General features: G+C 37.6%; 1 protein-coding gene across 1 annotated transcript; it reads right to left on the minus strand.

The window, feature by feature from the left end:
- Positions 1 to 1,534: 1,534 nt before the first annotated feature.
- Positions 1,535 to 15,727, minus strand: LOC128369704 (uncharacterized). The gene is made up of 7 exons (XM_053330783.1): positions 15,674 to 15,727; positions 4,453 to 4,762; positions 4,077 to 4,376; positions 3,304 to 3,314; positions 2,964 to 2,966; positions 2,234 to 2,272; positions 1,535 to 1,762 (listed from the first exon to the last, which is right to left on the minus strand). Exons 1-7 carry the CDS (start codon positions 15,725 to 15,727, stop codon positions 1,535 to 1,537), a joined length of 945 nt encoding a protein of 314 aa, XP_053186758.1.
- Between the last annotated feature and the right edge of the window lie 2,054 nt (positions 15,728 to 17,781).

Genomic DNA, 17,781 nt, shown 5'->3' on the forward strand with positions numbered 1-17,781 from the left:
TTGAGCATAATTATGTTTGTTCAGTTATTTACGTTATTTATCATTAATATCATTATTTTCTGATTATTTTACATAAAAAAAGAAAGAAAGAAATACTTACTATTAATAGCTGCTGCTGAGGTCTAAGAATGGATGTTCAACTCGCTAAAGTTTGTCTTTTTAGCTTTGAACTCACTGCTACTGAACACAAACCTGACTGTCTTCTGTGGTTCAATAACTGGAATGAAGAATCTGTCATCAGCTTACTGAAAGTTCCAAGATTCTATGATGTCATACATTGTACTGTGATGTCATAAAGGTCATTTACTTATAAAAAACAGCTCATTAGCATATTTTAGAACACACACACACACACACACACACACACACACACACACACACACACACACACACACACACAGAGACTTATTCTCTATAATCACTTCTTACCTAAACTTAACCTTTACATTAACTTAAACTATTGACCCAAAAATCAGCATTTTACCACTTGGATACATGACTTTTGTCCCCAAATGCACAAGCTGACCCCAATCAACTGGTCCAACCTTTCAATAAATGCATCACACCACTGTATATGTAATATTATCTTTTTTCTTCAACCCATATATTTCTCCATAAACTCTACTTATAATTGTGATAACACTGATTTCACACACAGCTGTGAGATCATGAGGTCATGTCTCCAAAATCATATTTTCTCATCTCCTCTCTCCTCAAGTGGTTTCCTTGCATCCCTCCAGGCATCCATGATGGTAGGGACTAAGACATAAGGGAAAGATGCAATTTAAGAGATTTGGGAAACACCTTAGGAGACATGAGATGTATCCAGCATCACCAAATTTAGCACAAAAAAGTCTGAGCAGCAGCAGTGTAATCACTCAAAATACACATAAATGAGAATTTTGTGTTAAACCTGCAGCTAATTAGATTTGGTGGACTCAACCAAGTGGGCTGATTTGAAGCGGAGGTTGTTTGTACAGTTTGCTTCCTTTTGATCACTCCTGTTATCAGCAGCTGATGTTAGTGAATTGTTTAAATCTTACAAGAATTATTACTAAAAGACAAAAGACATTAAAAATATTGCACGTCATGTGTGTTTATTGTTTATGTTCTCTTAATAAGCATTATCTTTAATACAATTATAACAGCAACACAGTTCTCCTCAGATTAACAGTATCAGGTGTGTTGTCACTTCAAAAAAAGTTTGTTTTGTCTTCATATCTTATCATTTCAAGAAAAGTTTGACTTCTACTAGAATTTTGACTCAGTCACTTATAATTCTGATTAATCAGCCAAAACTGTGAGTTAAGATTTTATATATTAAAGCCAGTCTTATTGTGACATTATATAAGGAAATATATAATACCTGGTTTACAGTAGTCCTGTACAAATTCTAATATGCCCGGCTCCCCCTGGTGGCCGGAGTCTTCTCTTTTGTTTTAAGAAAAGGCCTGCAAAAGCACTGTAAGCAATGTGTTTGAAGACCAGTCTGAGGGTTGAGTGGGACTTAAAATCCATTATGACATACCAGGATTCATTCCTGTGAATGGACTGAATCATCATCATCATCATCATCATCATCTGTGTTTTTCAGTTCAAGTTGATGGTCGGACTTTGGATCTTCAGTGACTAGAGGAACAGTCTCTGGCTCGGGGGTGTTTATATTCTCATATTGTGCAGGTACCGAACCGGAGGTGGTTGGAGAAGGACCTGAAGCATCTTCTGTGACATTCTCATTCAGACGTTGGTTGAGACTGATATCCTAGAAATAAATGAAATGACTGTGTTAGAAAAATGTTTTCCATTTTCAGTTTGTATATATTTAAACCTGCTGTTCAACGAGAACCCAAACAGGATTCCATCTCAAAGTAATTCAGTTCACAGATGTTTAAATGAAAGAGAGAATAAGCAGTAACATCTACATGGAGCAAGTTTAGTAGCAGCAAACAGCAGCACCAGTACAGCAGACTGGTGAAGAAGCTGTTGTAGCACAGAGATGGAAGTCACTTAGATAAAGGTTTTGGTGTGCATGATTATAAGCCAGTGTATCAGGAAGACTGCATTTCTTTTCCACTTAAACTTTTAAAAGGCTTTACTGTAGATATTTTTTTAAACATTTCACCTGTTTCTGAAAATTAGGTCCTGACTGTTAAATCAAACACAATGTGAAATGATGTGCATCAGTATAAGCAAGGTTAGGAGAGTTAAGTAAGAAAAAACATCAAACACTCACCGTAGACGTGTCTCCTATCTCTGCCGTTGTTTCTTTTATCTGTAGGTCAATCATTAAAAAACATTGTTTATCTGACTGTCATAATTGAGGTTGGCAGGATGAATTCAAAAAGCAAAACAACTTGATGATGGAAAGATTTTGGCAGAAAAAGGGAAAGAAACAGTTTATTGAGCTCAATTGCAAAAAGGTTATGTTTACCTGGGCTGTGAAGAGCTTGTTTGTTTTAGGTCACATTTGTGTTATCACATTAAAAGATACCTTTATTAATACTAGTTAACAAATATCCATACACACAGAAAAAGCCTTAGAACAAAAGATTAAACTGAAAATAACTTTTTTGCTCTAAAGAGAACTCCAGGTCTATATTTCCAAAGCAATATATTTTAATGTCAGTTGGACATTAAAGGTGCAATACATCCAACACCAATTTAGCATCAACATCTCGCACCAAAATTAAAGTACTTGTTATTTACTCAGTAAAGTTGGGGGATAAAGAACTTAAATCAAACTGTCAAACAGTGCTGATCAAATATGAATCAAGACTGTTACTGCATCGCCTGTTTCTACCCTCACATGTTTTCAGAACCTGTTTTACTGTAATATGAGAAACTTTGTGACACGGCCGACAAGTTGCAAAAAACAGAGATGAAATCATATGCATTGAGAGGCCAATATTACAACACAGAGGTAGTGAGACTTCACTCTCTGGAAATGGATGCAAAGGACAGACCAGCTATCAAAACAAAGAACACAGAGGCTCAGATTACAAGTCCATTATATCTTTACATAGAAAATAGTTGTTTGCTGACATTTCGTGGAGCTGAATGTCGTATTTTGGAAATGTAATCACCCTGATGCCATTGTTTAATAATACATGAGAGGTTTGTGGGTGTGGTGGGTTTTCTCTGCTATAATGATGACATTCATATACAAACATCTATGAAGATTTAAATGACATTATTACTCTTATGCTGAAATAAACACTGGAACTTACATATTAGGTGGCCAAGGAAAAGGCAAAGGCAAAAGAGAACTGCAGCCGCCCCGATCACAATGCCAATTATTTTGACCAGATTAGTACCTGCAAATGAACGAAAACAATTGATCAGAAATATTTACATATTTATTTAAGTTACTTAACTATATTGCTATTGCGTGTGCACGAGGTATCGAATTTTGGTTAACTTGTGCAGACATTTTAAGTGTGAATACAGACAGACAGCACAACATACTAGACTCTGTCCCTGGAGCATGAAGTGCAGCACACCTGCCTCAACTCAACTATCTGGTGTCATACTCTGGCTGTTCACTACTCCTAAATAGTTAGGATGGGTAGTATAACAGTATAATAGGATGGGTAAGAATAGGATGCAGAGTATAAAGAGATGACTGTACACACTCCACATGTGAACATGGACACAAAAGGTTTGTGACTTCATCATCAGGTGAACCCTTTGGTAGAAGTACTGAGACCTTTTACTTGGCACCATTAAACATCTTAAGGGGGTTTATAGCCCCCTCAGATGTATTTTTTGTCTTCGCTGTTTAAGCTTTGTGTATCAATAGAAAAATAGTAAAAACACAATGTGAATATTGCTTAGCTGTTGTTTCAGAACTATGAGCAGTGCTGTTTGTTTCAAAGGCTTGATGTAGTAAAACATACAGTAGCCTTCAATTCACATCTATGACCCTTCTGGGACTTGGTAAAAATATTTTTTTCTAAATGGCAAGAAAATGTTAATGTGTTGACCCTCACTGTATTTGGCAACACATGTTTATTGCTGATGGCATTTTACACTGCATGACAAGCAGTGTGTGTAAACTGTGTATTATTGTCAGTTACCTGTTCTTTCAGTCTCATCAGCATTTAGAGAGCAGAGAGACCGAATCTCCTTCATGTCGCTGGTCCAGCTAACCTGGTTGCTATGGTTACAGATGATAGAGTCATTGAACAGGTAGACATGGAGAGAAGAACCAAAAGTTGTGACCTCTGACTGCTCTCCTCCCTCCTTATGGCAGGTTTGGTTGTCACATGTAAAAGTGTTGATGAGAGCGTCCTCTGTACTGCAGGTCACAGTGAGGTTACAGGACTCTCTGCTGTTAGACACAGAGTTCACTGACAGATTAACTGGAGACACTGGATCTAGAGGACAAAAGGTAGGTGTGAGTGGTTATAAAACAGAGTACTACTGTGTATCAATGTTTGAAATGAAACCTACCTTGAATTATGACCTTGTATTCAATTAGAAGTTGGATTTTGTCCTCAGTTATGAGTGCAGTGTAATCTCCACTGTCACTGTGTTGCACATTCTTCAAAAGCAAAGAGTGATTTTGTACAGAAAACTCAACCCTTCCTTTATAAGGGTCAACTATTCTTGTTTTGTTATCAGGAGATAATCTCACTATGCTGAGAGTATCATTGACTTTCCACCTAAATTCACCAAATTCTGGTATATCAACAGGTTTGTTAACATCCAGATGTAAATCCTTCCCTTTCTGCACAAACACAGTTGTCACAGCACTGGACCCTGTAAAAAGAACACACATTAAAATCACTTGTATGTTTTTTTCAGTCACCATTGTTTAAAAAGTGAGAGTATTGTTGTCATTGTCTTTACTCCCGAACACTACCTTAGATTGTGATCTCTCTCTCTCTCTCTCTCTCTCTCTCTCTCTCTCTCTCTCTCTCTCTCTCCCTCTCTGAGTGTGTGGCTTTGTTTTACTTTTTAAATTATCTTTATTGAAAATTCATGTGAAATACAAATGCTTCCTCCGTGACTGTTATCTTCATGCAGCCACCTGCTGTCTGAAAAGAGATATGTCTGACTACAGTTTCTCAGACCAAAATAAGTAACAATTTTGCAATTTTGCTGCACTTGTCACCTGGTAATCTTGCCTGTTGTTTGCAATTTGTACAGTCTCGATTGTTACACTGTCAATTTCAAAAAAAGTTTATCAAGAAAGTTTAAGAGAGTTCTGGAGGTTCAACAAAGTGTGAGAAGACAGAAGCTGCAGTTCTTCTAACAGTGAAGTAGTTTAATGACAAGCTCCTCACTGTAGGTTTAGATGTATAAAAGTAGAGATATAGATGTATAGATGGTCTGTGGCTGCTTATGTTCCAGCTGTCAAAGTGATGAAGTGTAGGTATTGATGTGGACACTAATATGTGTCATAGTTAACATGATGTAATCAATTACAAGCCAAGACATACAGAGGACACACAAACACAAACACACGCACACACACATGCACTTTAATGTAGGCTAATTATTACATTAAATCATTTTCAGTAATGTAATCAGGACTGCAGGAAAGCAGGATTGACACTTAATTAATTTAAAAGAATAAAATATATAGTTTTTGCCTGGATCCGCCTCCACCAACATCTCATTTTTATTTAGCGACTGAAAGTGAAACCAAATGGCAACTCTGTCTATCAGGTTCAAGTTAAGTTTGAAAGTGTATTATATCAACAATGTTTAATTCAAAAACTAGCAGTCTCACTACAGCAACCAGGCTTTGAAAACAAACAAAATATTCAAAAGAAAAAGTTTTACCTTGTGTTTGCTGTGAATACAGCACACAAACAGCAAAGAGAAGTGCAGCGAGATCCATGGTGTGTTTGATATGACATATCAGGAAGCAGTGACGTTATCATGGAAAAAGCTGAATCGCTGAATTTTCACATGTACTGATCAAACACTGAAAAGAGATGCGCAGTGAAGCAGCAGCGAGACGAGCCTCACCCTGGATTGCGCAATGACTCGGTTTACTGCGCTGGCATGCTATGCAGTGAGACAGTACAGCTGTACAGCTGTCTCTCTGTATGTCGCTATTAACATGTTCAAACACTTTTACTATATGAACTAAACTTCCATAGTTTAGCTGATGATATAATGTACAGTGTTTGTAGCGTGTTTCGTGTGCTGAGCCGAACCCTAACCCATAAAACGGCTGCAAAAAGTCACTAAGTGAGGCACGCAGTTCTCCGGCCTCATGGCAGGGGGCGCTCCTGATCCCAGTGATTCTTATTACGACTCATTAGCTGCAGAATAAGTGACAGTAAGCTACAACTACAGTGAGCAAGTCGGCAAGTCATCCGTTTTTTTTCCTTCTTGTCTGTTCATATGTTTGTAAATCTGATTGTGATGAAGTCAGTGCCTCACCAGACATGAACCTCACCGCACGTCACTGACAGGAAGTGAAAACACAATTTCTATTCTTGGCTCAGCAGAACTGGTCCGTGTCTGTGAACGAATACTCCCCTTTTTTAATGTAATTTTACGAATATTTGAGCACTTCAAGTGAAATATTCAGCCAACACAGTCATCATACAAAAATCTGAAAGAATACTGAAAAACTGAAATGAAATATGGCCTCTTATCTCATAATCAACTTTATTAAATCATGTTTTAGAGAGAAAGGTCTCACTGGAAAATGCCTACAGGATCTATTGAAATATATAATACAACTATTGTTCACGAGTGAGGGAAGGATGGAACGGGAGATCGACAGGCGGATCGGTGCGGCGTCTGCAGTAATGCGGACTCTGCACAGATCTGTCGTGGTGAAGAGAGAGCTGAGCCCAAAGGCGAAGCTCTCGATTTACCAGTCGATCTTCGTTCCTACCCTCACCTCTGGTCATGAGCTTTAGGTAGTGACCGAAAGAACAAGATCGCGGGTACAAGCGGCCGAAATGAGCTTCCTCCGTAGGGTGGCTGGGTTCTCCCTTAGAGATAGGGTGAGAAGCTCAGTTATCCGGAGGGAGCTCGGAGTAGACCCGCTGCTCCTCCGCGTTGAGAGGAGCCAGATGAGGTGGCACCCTAACCCTAACCCTCCCGTGTTCAGGGCACGTCCCACCGGTAGGAGACCCCGAGGAAGACCCAGGACACGCTGGAGAAACTATGTCTCTCGGCTGGCCTGGGAACGCCTCGGGACCCCCGGGAAGAGCTGGTCGAAGTGGCTGGGGAGAGGGAAGTCTGGGCTTGCCTGCTTAAGCCGCTGCCCCCGCGACTCGACCCCGGATAAGCGGAAGAGGACGGTAACGGTAACGGTAACTATTGTTTATCATCGTTACATATTTAAGCACTGTGCACGACATTGATGTGGGGGACTCACGTCTCACTCATATTGAGTGTGTCCAGACAAACTCTGCTGTTTTAAGAAGCAGGTGGAGTACATGGTGCTGCATGGTATTGCTGAGCCAACTGTAGTGCATGGAGCTCCCTGTGTTTACTTACTGATAAGGCTCATGGTGAAGAACACTTCTGTACAGATTCTCAGAAGGTGAATGAAGTAACAAAGCCTGAATGTTATCATTTCTCAAGGATGAAGGATTGTGTAGAATCGGTTGACGGGCCAGATTTTCCAGTAAACTAAACCTGCTGAAGGGATATTGGCAAGTCCTGTTGCCTGAGTGGGTAAAGGAAAACTCTGCTTTTGTTACGCCTGATGATCTATTTCAATATACTGTCATGGCCTTTGGCATGTGTAACGCTCCGACCACTTTACAGCTTTTGGTAAATGTTGTTCTTGCTGGTCCGTTATTTTGTGAAGCTTACTTGCTTTGATGACTTGGCCGTGTTCAGGGCCATGAGTTGAACATATGGAGGATTTGTGGGCAGTGTTTTTGCCGTCTGAAAGAGGCAAGTTTCAATGTGAACATGTGTATGTGAATTTGGGCAGGCAACAGTGACCTATCTTGGCAAGGTGGTGGGGGGAGGTAAAGTAGAGTGTATTGTGGGTTTTCCTGTTTTAACCACCTAAACCAAGTTAACAGGGTTCTGTAACATTTCAAGGTTTATGTCAGCTCATCTAGTGATCCTGTGACTATATATACAGACCACAACCCACTCGTCTGTGAGTGAATTGGGGTTTGCTACTACAGGCCTTCAATATGCAGGTCAAACATATCCATGGCAGGAATAATATTCTGACACATTGTTGTGCCTGGAGGCAATTGATTTCTGAACAGCATAGTTGAACAAATGTATATTTTTGGTGGGCAGTATATTGTAAATGCAAATTTTTGGTTTGTACGATTAACTTTTTTCCCCTCTCTACAGAATATGCTGTCCAGTAACTTCGTATGACACATTTATATGTGGTGTGTTTCTCCCCAGATATCTTAATCTAGCCTGATTGTCACTGGATCTATAGAGAGGGAGGAACCTGGATCACACTCTCTCTTTCACTTCCCAGCAGCAGCCTGCATGTTTGTGTTGTATTAGTTCTTTGCCTATTAGTTGATTTTTTGATGGGTCCTTTTTCCACAGCTTTATTTCTGTTAGTTTAAGTTGTTATATGACTTTAGGTTAGAGGAAAGAGCCCAGATTTAGTTGGTCAACAAACTGTGTAATTGTATTTTAGACTTTCTCTCAGGAAGGCCGCAATTTGTGCGAGTAGGAAATAATACACTCATCCACCATCTTACTGAGCACCGAAGAAGGAGACACTGTCACTTGTTTAGAGGGTGATATGAGATACCCCTGCATTTAATAGCTAATAGGTAAAAAATGAATTGTGATCCTTTCGAAAGACACAGCACCTGACTATTTAAAAGTTCACCCGATGCAATCAAGCACAGAGAGAATCTGAAAAGTATAGTTTGCTTGTGGGATTTAGTCCTAGAATAGAGTTTGTTCCCCCCTTAAATAATGAAATGTCACATTATAAGAAACAGATTTGATACATCAGTGGTGTGTACGACTGCCCCCCTCGTGTCCCAATTGTTAAAAAACACACACTAAAGTGCCTTCTTGGGAGCCAAACAATTGGTGGAGATACAATGTCTCCATCACTGTTTGAGAACTTTATAATGAACTGAGTTGATTTTTGATTTTCTTATTTAGGTTAATTTAGAAATATGATAACACTTCACCATGCCTAATAAACTCCGTTATTAAAGCATTTTAAATACAGTTTCTATTTTTATTGATTTAAACCTTAATATATTTCTGTTTACAATGTACAACACTAGTTAAAACTGTAGAAAAGAGCGTAGAAATTCATACAACAAATGAACAAATATACTCACATATAAAACAAATCCTATATCATGTATGTATTTTAATTAGAGTAAATGTACTTAAATTTGCCACGACTTTATTTGTGTGTGAATGATACAGGTTTATATCCTGGCTGCATTTGACAGGGAGGATCCTGTATCATGTTGTTGATGTGTTGGTTTTGTTAGTGTTGGTAAATAATGAACAACTCACACACACACACACACACACACACACACACACACACACAGACTTATTCTCTATAATCACTTCTTACCTAAACTTAACCTTTACATTAACTTAAACTATTGACCCAAAAATCAGCATTTTACCACTTGGATACATGACTTTTGTCCCCAAATGCACAAGCTGACCCCAATCACCTGGTCCAACCTTTCAATAAATGCATCACACCACTGTATATGTAATATTAACTTTTTTCTTCAACCCATATATTTCTCCATAAACTCTACTTATAATTGTAATAACCCTTTTTACACACACAGCTGTGTGTGAGATCATGAGGTCATGTCTCTAAAATCATATTTTCTCATCTCCTCTCTCCTCAAGTGGTTTCCTTGCATCTCTCCAGGCATCCATGATGGTAGGGACTAAGACATAAGGGACAGATGCAATTTAAGAGATTTGGGAAACACCTTAGGAGACATGAGATGTATCCAGCATCACCAAATTTAGCACAAAAAAGTCTGAGCAGCAGCAGTGTAATCACTCAAAATACACATAAATGAGAATTTTGGGGTTAAACCCGCAGCTAATTAGATTTGGTGGACTCAACCAAGTGGGCTGATTTGAAGCGGAGGTTGTTTGGTCAGTTTGCTTCCTTTTGATCACTCCTGTTATCAGAAGCTGATGTTAGTGAATTGTTTAAATCTTACAAGAATTATTACTAAAAGACAAAAGACATTAAAAATATTGCACGTCATGTGTGTTTATTGTTTATGTTCTCTTAATAAGCATTATCTTTAATACAATTATAACAGCAACACAATTCTCCTCAGATTAACAGTATCAGGTGTGTCGTCACTTCAAAAAAAGTTTCCAAAAACAGTTTTCAGTTCATTTGTTTTGTCTTCATATCTTATCATTTCAAGAAAATTTGACTTCTACTAGAATTTTGACTCAGTCACTGATAATTCTGATTAATCAGCCAAAACTGTGAGTTAGCACAATATTTTATATATTAAAGCCAGTCTTATTGTGACATTATATAAGGAGATATATAATACATGGTCTGCAGTAGTCCTGTACAAATTCTAATATGCCCGGCTCCCCCTGGTGGCCGGAGTCTTCTCTTTTGTTTTAGTTATGATGTACAGATAGTAGGTGGCCTAGATAAATAGAACTCTGTAACACAATATCAATAAATACAAACTAACTCAATAAACATAATAAATTTAAATCCACAAACATATTGTCTGAGTGTACTGCTGTCAGAGACAGGTCTGTTACAGAGCTGATGCACACAAACAGACTGTCCATTCGCATTTATACAAGAACATAACCATCCAAAAAAGGTCCGATTAAATAAATAGCACGAAGTGATAAGCATAATTAGTTAGGGAGTTACTCTAAAGTGTACGAATTAAAATCTGTGTAATTGTATCTCATTGTCTTGTGGAAATGAGTCTCATGGAAAAAATATATCTAACCTTGTAAAATAGAATCATAGTCTGTTGTTTACTTTTTAAGTGCATTTGTTTTGGAAAATGAGATCTGTTCAGCTGTTTCAGGAAAAAAAGGCCTGCAAAAGCACTGTAAGCAATGTGTATGAAGACCAGTCTGAGGGCTGAGTGGGACTTAAGAGCCATCAGGACACTCCAGGATTTGGACTGAATCATCATCATTATCTGTGTTTTTCAGTTCTGGTTGATGATCGGACTTTGGATCTTCAGTGACTAGATCAGTGGGTGTGTTTACATTCTCATATTGTGCAGATTCCGAAACAGAGGTGGTTGGAGAAGGACCTGAAGCATCTTCTGTGACATTCTCATTCAGACGTTGGTTGAGATCGATATCCTAGAAATAAATGGAATGACTGTGTTAAAAAAATGTTTTCTATTTTCAGTTTGTATATATTTAAACCTGCTGTTCAACGAGAACTCAAAAGGGAGGCCATCTCAAAGTAATTCAGTTCACAGATGTTTAAATAAAAGAAAGAATAAGCAGTGACATCTACATGGAGTAAGTTTAGTAGCAGCAAACAGCAGCACCAGTACAGCAGACTGGTGAAGAAGCTGTTGTAGCACAGAGATGGAAGTCACTTAGATAAAGGTTTTGGTGTGCATGATTATAAGCCAGTGTATCAGGAAGGCTGCATTTCTTTTCCACTTAAACTTTTAAAAGGCTTCAGATATTTTTTAAACATTTCACCTGTTTCTGAAAATTAGGTTTTGACTGTTAAATCAAACACAATGTGAAATTATGTGCATCAGTTTGATAAGCAAGGTTAGGAGAGTTATGTAAGAAAAAACATCAAACACTCACCGTAGACGTGTCTCCTGTAGCTCCGCTGTTCTTTCTTTTATCTGTAGGTCAGTCATTAAAAAAACATTGTTTATCTGACTGTCATAATTGAGGTTGGCAGGATGAATTCAAAAAGCAAAACTTGATGGAAAGATTTTGGCAGAAAAAGGAAAAGAAAGCTTATTGAGCTCAATTGCAAAAAGATTATGTTCATCTGGGCTGTGAAGAGCTTGTTTGTTTTAGGTCACATTAAGAGATACCTTTATAAATACTAGTTAACAAATATCCATACACAGAGAAAAAGCCTTAGAACAAAAGATTAAACTGAAAATAACTTTTTTGCTCTAAAGAGAACTCACGAAACCTCTTTTACCAACCAGGTCTATATTTCCAAAGCAATATATTTTAATGTCAGTTGGACATTAAAGGTGCAATACATCCAACACCAATTTAGCATCAACATCTCACACCAAAATTAAAGTACATGTTATTTACTCAGTAAGTTGGAGCGAAAAGAACTTAAATCAAACTGTCAAACAGTGCTGATCAAATATTGCCTGTTTCTATCCTCACATGTTTTCAGAAACTGTTTTACTGTAATATGAGAAACTTTGTGACACGGCTGACATGTTGCAAAAAACAGAGATGAAATCATATGCACTAACATGCATTGAGAGTCCAATATTACAACACAGAGGTAGTGAGACTTCACTCTCTGCTCATGACATCATTACATCACTATATCTTTACATAGAAAACAGTTGTTTGCTGACATTTCGTGGAGCTGAATGTCGTATTTTGGAAATGTAATCACCCTGATGCCATTGTTTAATTATGCATGAGAGGTTTGTGTGTGTGGTGGGTTTTCTCTGCTATAATGATGAAATTTATATGCAAACATTTGTGAAGATTTAAATGACATTATTTCTCTTATGCTGAAATAAACACTGGAACTTACATATTAGGCGGCCAAGGAAAAGGCCAAAAAGAACTGCAGCCCCCCCGATCACAATGCCAATTGGTATGCCCAGATTAGTACCTGCAAATGAAGAAAAACAATTGATCAGAAATGTTTACATATTCATTTGAGTTACTAAGGTATCCAAATTTTGGTTAACTTGTGCAGACATTATGAGTATAAATACAGGTACTTGGTAAAAAAAAAAAAAATTCTAAGTGGCAAGATAATGTTAATGTGTTGACCCTCACATTATTTGGTAACAAATGTTTACACTGTATGACACTGTGTGTAAACTGTGTATTATTGTCAGTTACCTGTTTGCTCAGTCTCACCAGCATTTAGAGAGCAGAGAGGCCGAATCTCCTTCATGTCTCTGGTCCTGCTGACCTGGTTGCTATGGTTACAGATGATGGAGCCATTCAACAGGTAGACACGGAGAGAAGAACCAGAGGTTGTGTTCTTTGACTGCTCTCCTCCCTCCTGATTGCAGGTTTGGGTGTCACATCTAAAAGTGCTGCTGATGAGAGAGTCCTCTGTACTGCAGGTCACAGTGAGGTTACAGGACCCTCTGCTGTTAGACACAGGGTTCACTGACAGCTGAACTGGAGACACTGGATCTAGGGGACAAAAGGTAGGTGTGAATGGTTATAGATCAGGGTACTACTGTGTATCAATGTTTGAAATCTAAAGAAACCTACCTTTAATTATGACTTTGTATTCAGTTAGGTGTTGGGTTGTGTCTCCAGTTATGAGTGCAGTGTAATCTCCACTGTCACTGTGTTGCACATTCTTCAAAAGCAAAGAATGATTTTGTACAGAAAACTTAACCCTTCCTATATAAGGGTCAACTATTCTTGTTGTGTTATCAGGATATAATCTCACTATGCTGCCAGTGTCATTGACTCTCCACCTAAATTCATCAGCTTCTGGTATATAAACAGGTTTGTTAACATCCAGATGTAAATCCTTCCCTTTCTGTACAAACACAGTTGTCACAGCACTGGACCCTGTAAAAAGAACACACATTAAAATCACTTGTATGTTTTTTAATCACCACTGTTTAATGTTGTCACTGTCTTTACTCCCCGAACATTACCTTCAATTATGATCTCTCTCTCTCTCTCTCTCTCTCTCTCTCTCTCTCTCTCTCTCTCTCTCTCTCTCTCTCTCTCTCTCTATCGCTCTCTATCTCTCTATTTGTCTGATTGTGTGTGGCTTTGTTTTACTTTTTAAATTATCTTTATTGAAAATTCATGTGAAATAAATGTGCAACATCAATTTTACAAAAGAAAGAAATTGTACCTACAATTAACAATAAAGTGCAACAGTGCCCCCCCCCCAAAAAGCAATATTTAAATGTCAGAATATAAAAGGATGGACTGTTGATTTAAAGTGTCAATAATAACTACATTTAAACAAGACAGACAAACACGCCCCTCATACAAATACTTCCTCTTCCATGTTCTGCTACATTGTGACTGTTATCATCATGCAGCCAACTGCTGTCTGAAAAGAGATATGTCTGACTACAGTTTCTCAGACCAAAATAAGGAACAATTTTGCATAATTTTGCTGCTGGTAATCTTGCCTGTTGTTTGCAATTCATACAATCTCAAATATAACACTGTCAATTTCAAACAAATTAATGTTTATCAAGAAAGTTTAAGAGAGTTCTGGAGGTAAAATGAGTTTTAGAGGTCTTTTAACAGTAGTTTAATGACAAGCTCCTCACTGTAGATTTAGATGTATAAACGTAGAGATATAGATGTATAGATGGTCTGTGGCTGCTTGTCTTTCATAAAAGCCGTCAAACTGATGAAGTGTAGGTATTGATGTGGACACTAATATTTGTGATGGTTAACAAAATGTTCTCAATTATAAGCTGAGACATACTGCAAAGTCATTTTAACACATCAATACAAATGTTTCAAGAACTTAAGACAGGCCATCAAAAACTGTACTGACAAAAATAACAAAGTGAAGCTTACTGTGGAAATTCTGCTCTACATTGCAGTAGCTCTGCAAGCACAAAATAGTGCTGTACTGCTGCTAATTTGGTAACCAGAAAGTGCTCTGACACACACATACACACGCGCACACATACACGGAAAGTGAGTTCAATTTGTGCTTTGTCCTAACACTAATATTAAGCCCTTTTATTGTTATTTTTTTCAATAACCATAATTTATTTTGGTTCTTTGTCAAATCAGTATAACAGTGCAGATTCTGTAAGGAAATATACTACATTTTAAAAGCTCCACAAATGTTATGTTGTCAATTATTAGCCAAGACATACAGAGGAGGACACTAAATGGCCGTCAAAATGTACTGAAGAAAAAAAGGAATTGGACATTGTTTGATTGACTCATTTAATTTTTGCTCCTTTTACATACGAAGCAAATGTAAGCACAAAATAGATCCTGTTGCTAACTTGATGACCAGAAAATGCTCCGACACACAAACACACCCACACACACGCACACACACACACACACACACACACACACACACACACACACGTATAAGGTGGACTAATTATTATATTAAATCATTTTCAGTCTTTTTTTCAATAGTCATGGTGTATTATGCTTGCTATATTTTTTCCCTTTGTGTAACTACAGTTGTAAAGTCTGCACAATGAATCTGTGAACTGTCTCAGTGTTTCATTGTATTTAATAAATTTAATTAGGACTCCAGGAAAGCAAGATTGACACTTAATTAATTTAAAAGAATATATTTTATTCTTTTATTTATTCTTTTCTATTTCTGCTTGGATCCATCTCCACCGACATCTCATTTTTATTTAGCGAATGAAAATGAAACCAAATGGCATCTCTGTCTATCAGGTTCAAGTTAAGTTTGAAAGTATATGATATCAACAATGTTTAATTCAAAAACCCACTTCTAGCAGTGTCTCACTACAACAACCAGGCTTTGAAAACAAAGTCAACCAACAAAAGAAACATTTTAAAAAAAAGTTTTACCTTGTGTTTGCCATGAATACAGCACACAAACAGCCAAGAGAAGTGCAGCGAGACCCATGGTGTGTTTGATGTAACACGTCAGGAAGTGAAAACATAATTTATATTCTTGGCTCAGCAGAACTCTGAGAACGAATACTCCCCTTTTTTAAATGTAATTTTAGGAATCATACAAAAAGTAGAAGTACTTGATAATGTGCAATAAATATATGCTTTAAATATGTGCTTTAATGCATTAATAAATATAAAGACATCAAAGCTGACATGTGAGGGGTGCAGGAACCCTGAAATAATCCAAAGCAGTCCAGAGGAGATTATGCAGGACTGAATCAAAGGCGTTGGCGATGGACTAGGAACACCACATGAAGGTCTGTTCCCTGACCTGGATCTGGTGCCAGATGATACTAGCATCAGAGAAGCCTGAGATGCCTGCTTTCTGGATTGACGTGTCAATCAGTTGGTTTCTTTGCAGGTATCCTGTCAGCCTGTTAGCCACCACGCTGAAGAGGATTTGAACCTTGACATTTGGGACCTGGGGCTGATGAGGTCTTTGCTCTATATACCGTTTTCACTTCTTCACTTCATCGGGGTGAGCTGAAATCTAGCTGGTGCTTACGAAGTACATTACAATTCAAATATATTTTTTCAGATTTTGTAGGCTCATGGGTGACATAGCCTACAGTATATAATAAAAATCTATAAGTCTCGGGTAACATCATTTTAGTGCACAAGTTAAAATGGGTTTGGTCATTCAGAAGACCTTCACCATGCATGTATTACATTACATTACGTTTTATGAATAAAGTGAATTATAACATCAGTTTGTCTGGTTGTGCATGATTTAACTTTACTGTAAATAGCTTTAGTTCTCCAGAATCTCCTAATCTTGACCTCTGCATCATCTTAATTTCCTTCTTCCTTTTAGCAGATACTAAAATTAAACCTGACAGAATTCTGAGTAAAAACATTTGTTAACATACCACCTACACCTCAACTTCTTTATTCAACTTCATGTTTCGGCGCAGGGCCTTCCGTTATGATGTCTGTTATAGAGTTGTAAATCAGATGGTCTGAAAGATGAAGAGCAAATCAGACGACACAAGAAGACCACTGGAAGACAAGTGAAATTTGTTCCAAAAATAGGAGGTTTATTATAATAACAATGGTCACAGAACAGAACAGATCTCTGAGCAGTCCAGACGGCTGGCTAAGGGTTTTTATGTCAACCAAAAGACACATCCCCACAATCCTAACTCCACCTAACCCAATTCATGTGTATTGTCTCCACACTCAACCCCCGGGAAGCCAAATGTTACGAATTTCGACATAGCAGCTCGTATTCTACCACCTGACTAGCTAAAATGCGCAGTCATCATGTCAACATCATGACAACAAGCTACGTGTACTTCTGCACTATGAGGCTGAGTACAAGGCCGTAACAATACACAGACACTTCTAGCCATGTCTATAGTTTAAGTATATAATAACTACAATATTCACACATATTTCAATGATAACAACATAGTTCATACATGTTTCAAAAAGTATGATATTCACTTTCTATAGGTCATGTTTTAAGACTAGAATTTGCCACTCCACTGTCTTAATTAACCTGCCTCTCCTTTGAATAAATCGGTTTCACATCAGAAATTTAAAATATTAGTTCAAAGTAGTTGGAAATGAATTCAGCCTCAGATATTTGATTAAGAAGTTTGTATGTGCAAACTGAAACCAATTTCTCTGGTTTGTCTGTAACTTCTTTACAATGTAATGATTGATATAAGATCTTATTTAAAAATGAAAACAACAAGGCATGTCCCAATGCTCTTATATGTCCTCCAGAATAAGAAGAAGGTTGTATGAGACCAGGTGAAGTTTTCCTACCATCTGACCTGAGTGTTTGGAAAGTAACTATACTCTTTTCTCATGTGAGCCGCATTTAGACATATCTTTGTTCACTCATCAATTCAAAGTATTCAACATATCAGGTCAAAGGAAACACATATAGTCTGCATAAAGAACAAAAGACTTTGCAATATTACATTGATGACTTTGCAGGTTCATTTTTCATTGCTGCAACATGTTGTTTTTCTGTTTGGACATTTCACATGACCT

Source organism: Scomber japonicus, chromosome 12 (assembly GCF_027409825.1).
Source record: "Scomber japonicus isolate fScoJap1 chromosome 12, fScoJap1.pri, whole genome shotgun sequence".
NCBI lineage: Eukaryota > Metazoa > Chordata > Actinopteri > Scombriformes > Scombridae > Scomber > Scomber japonicus.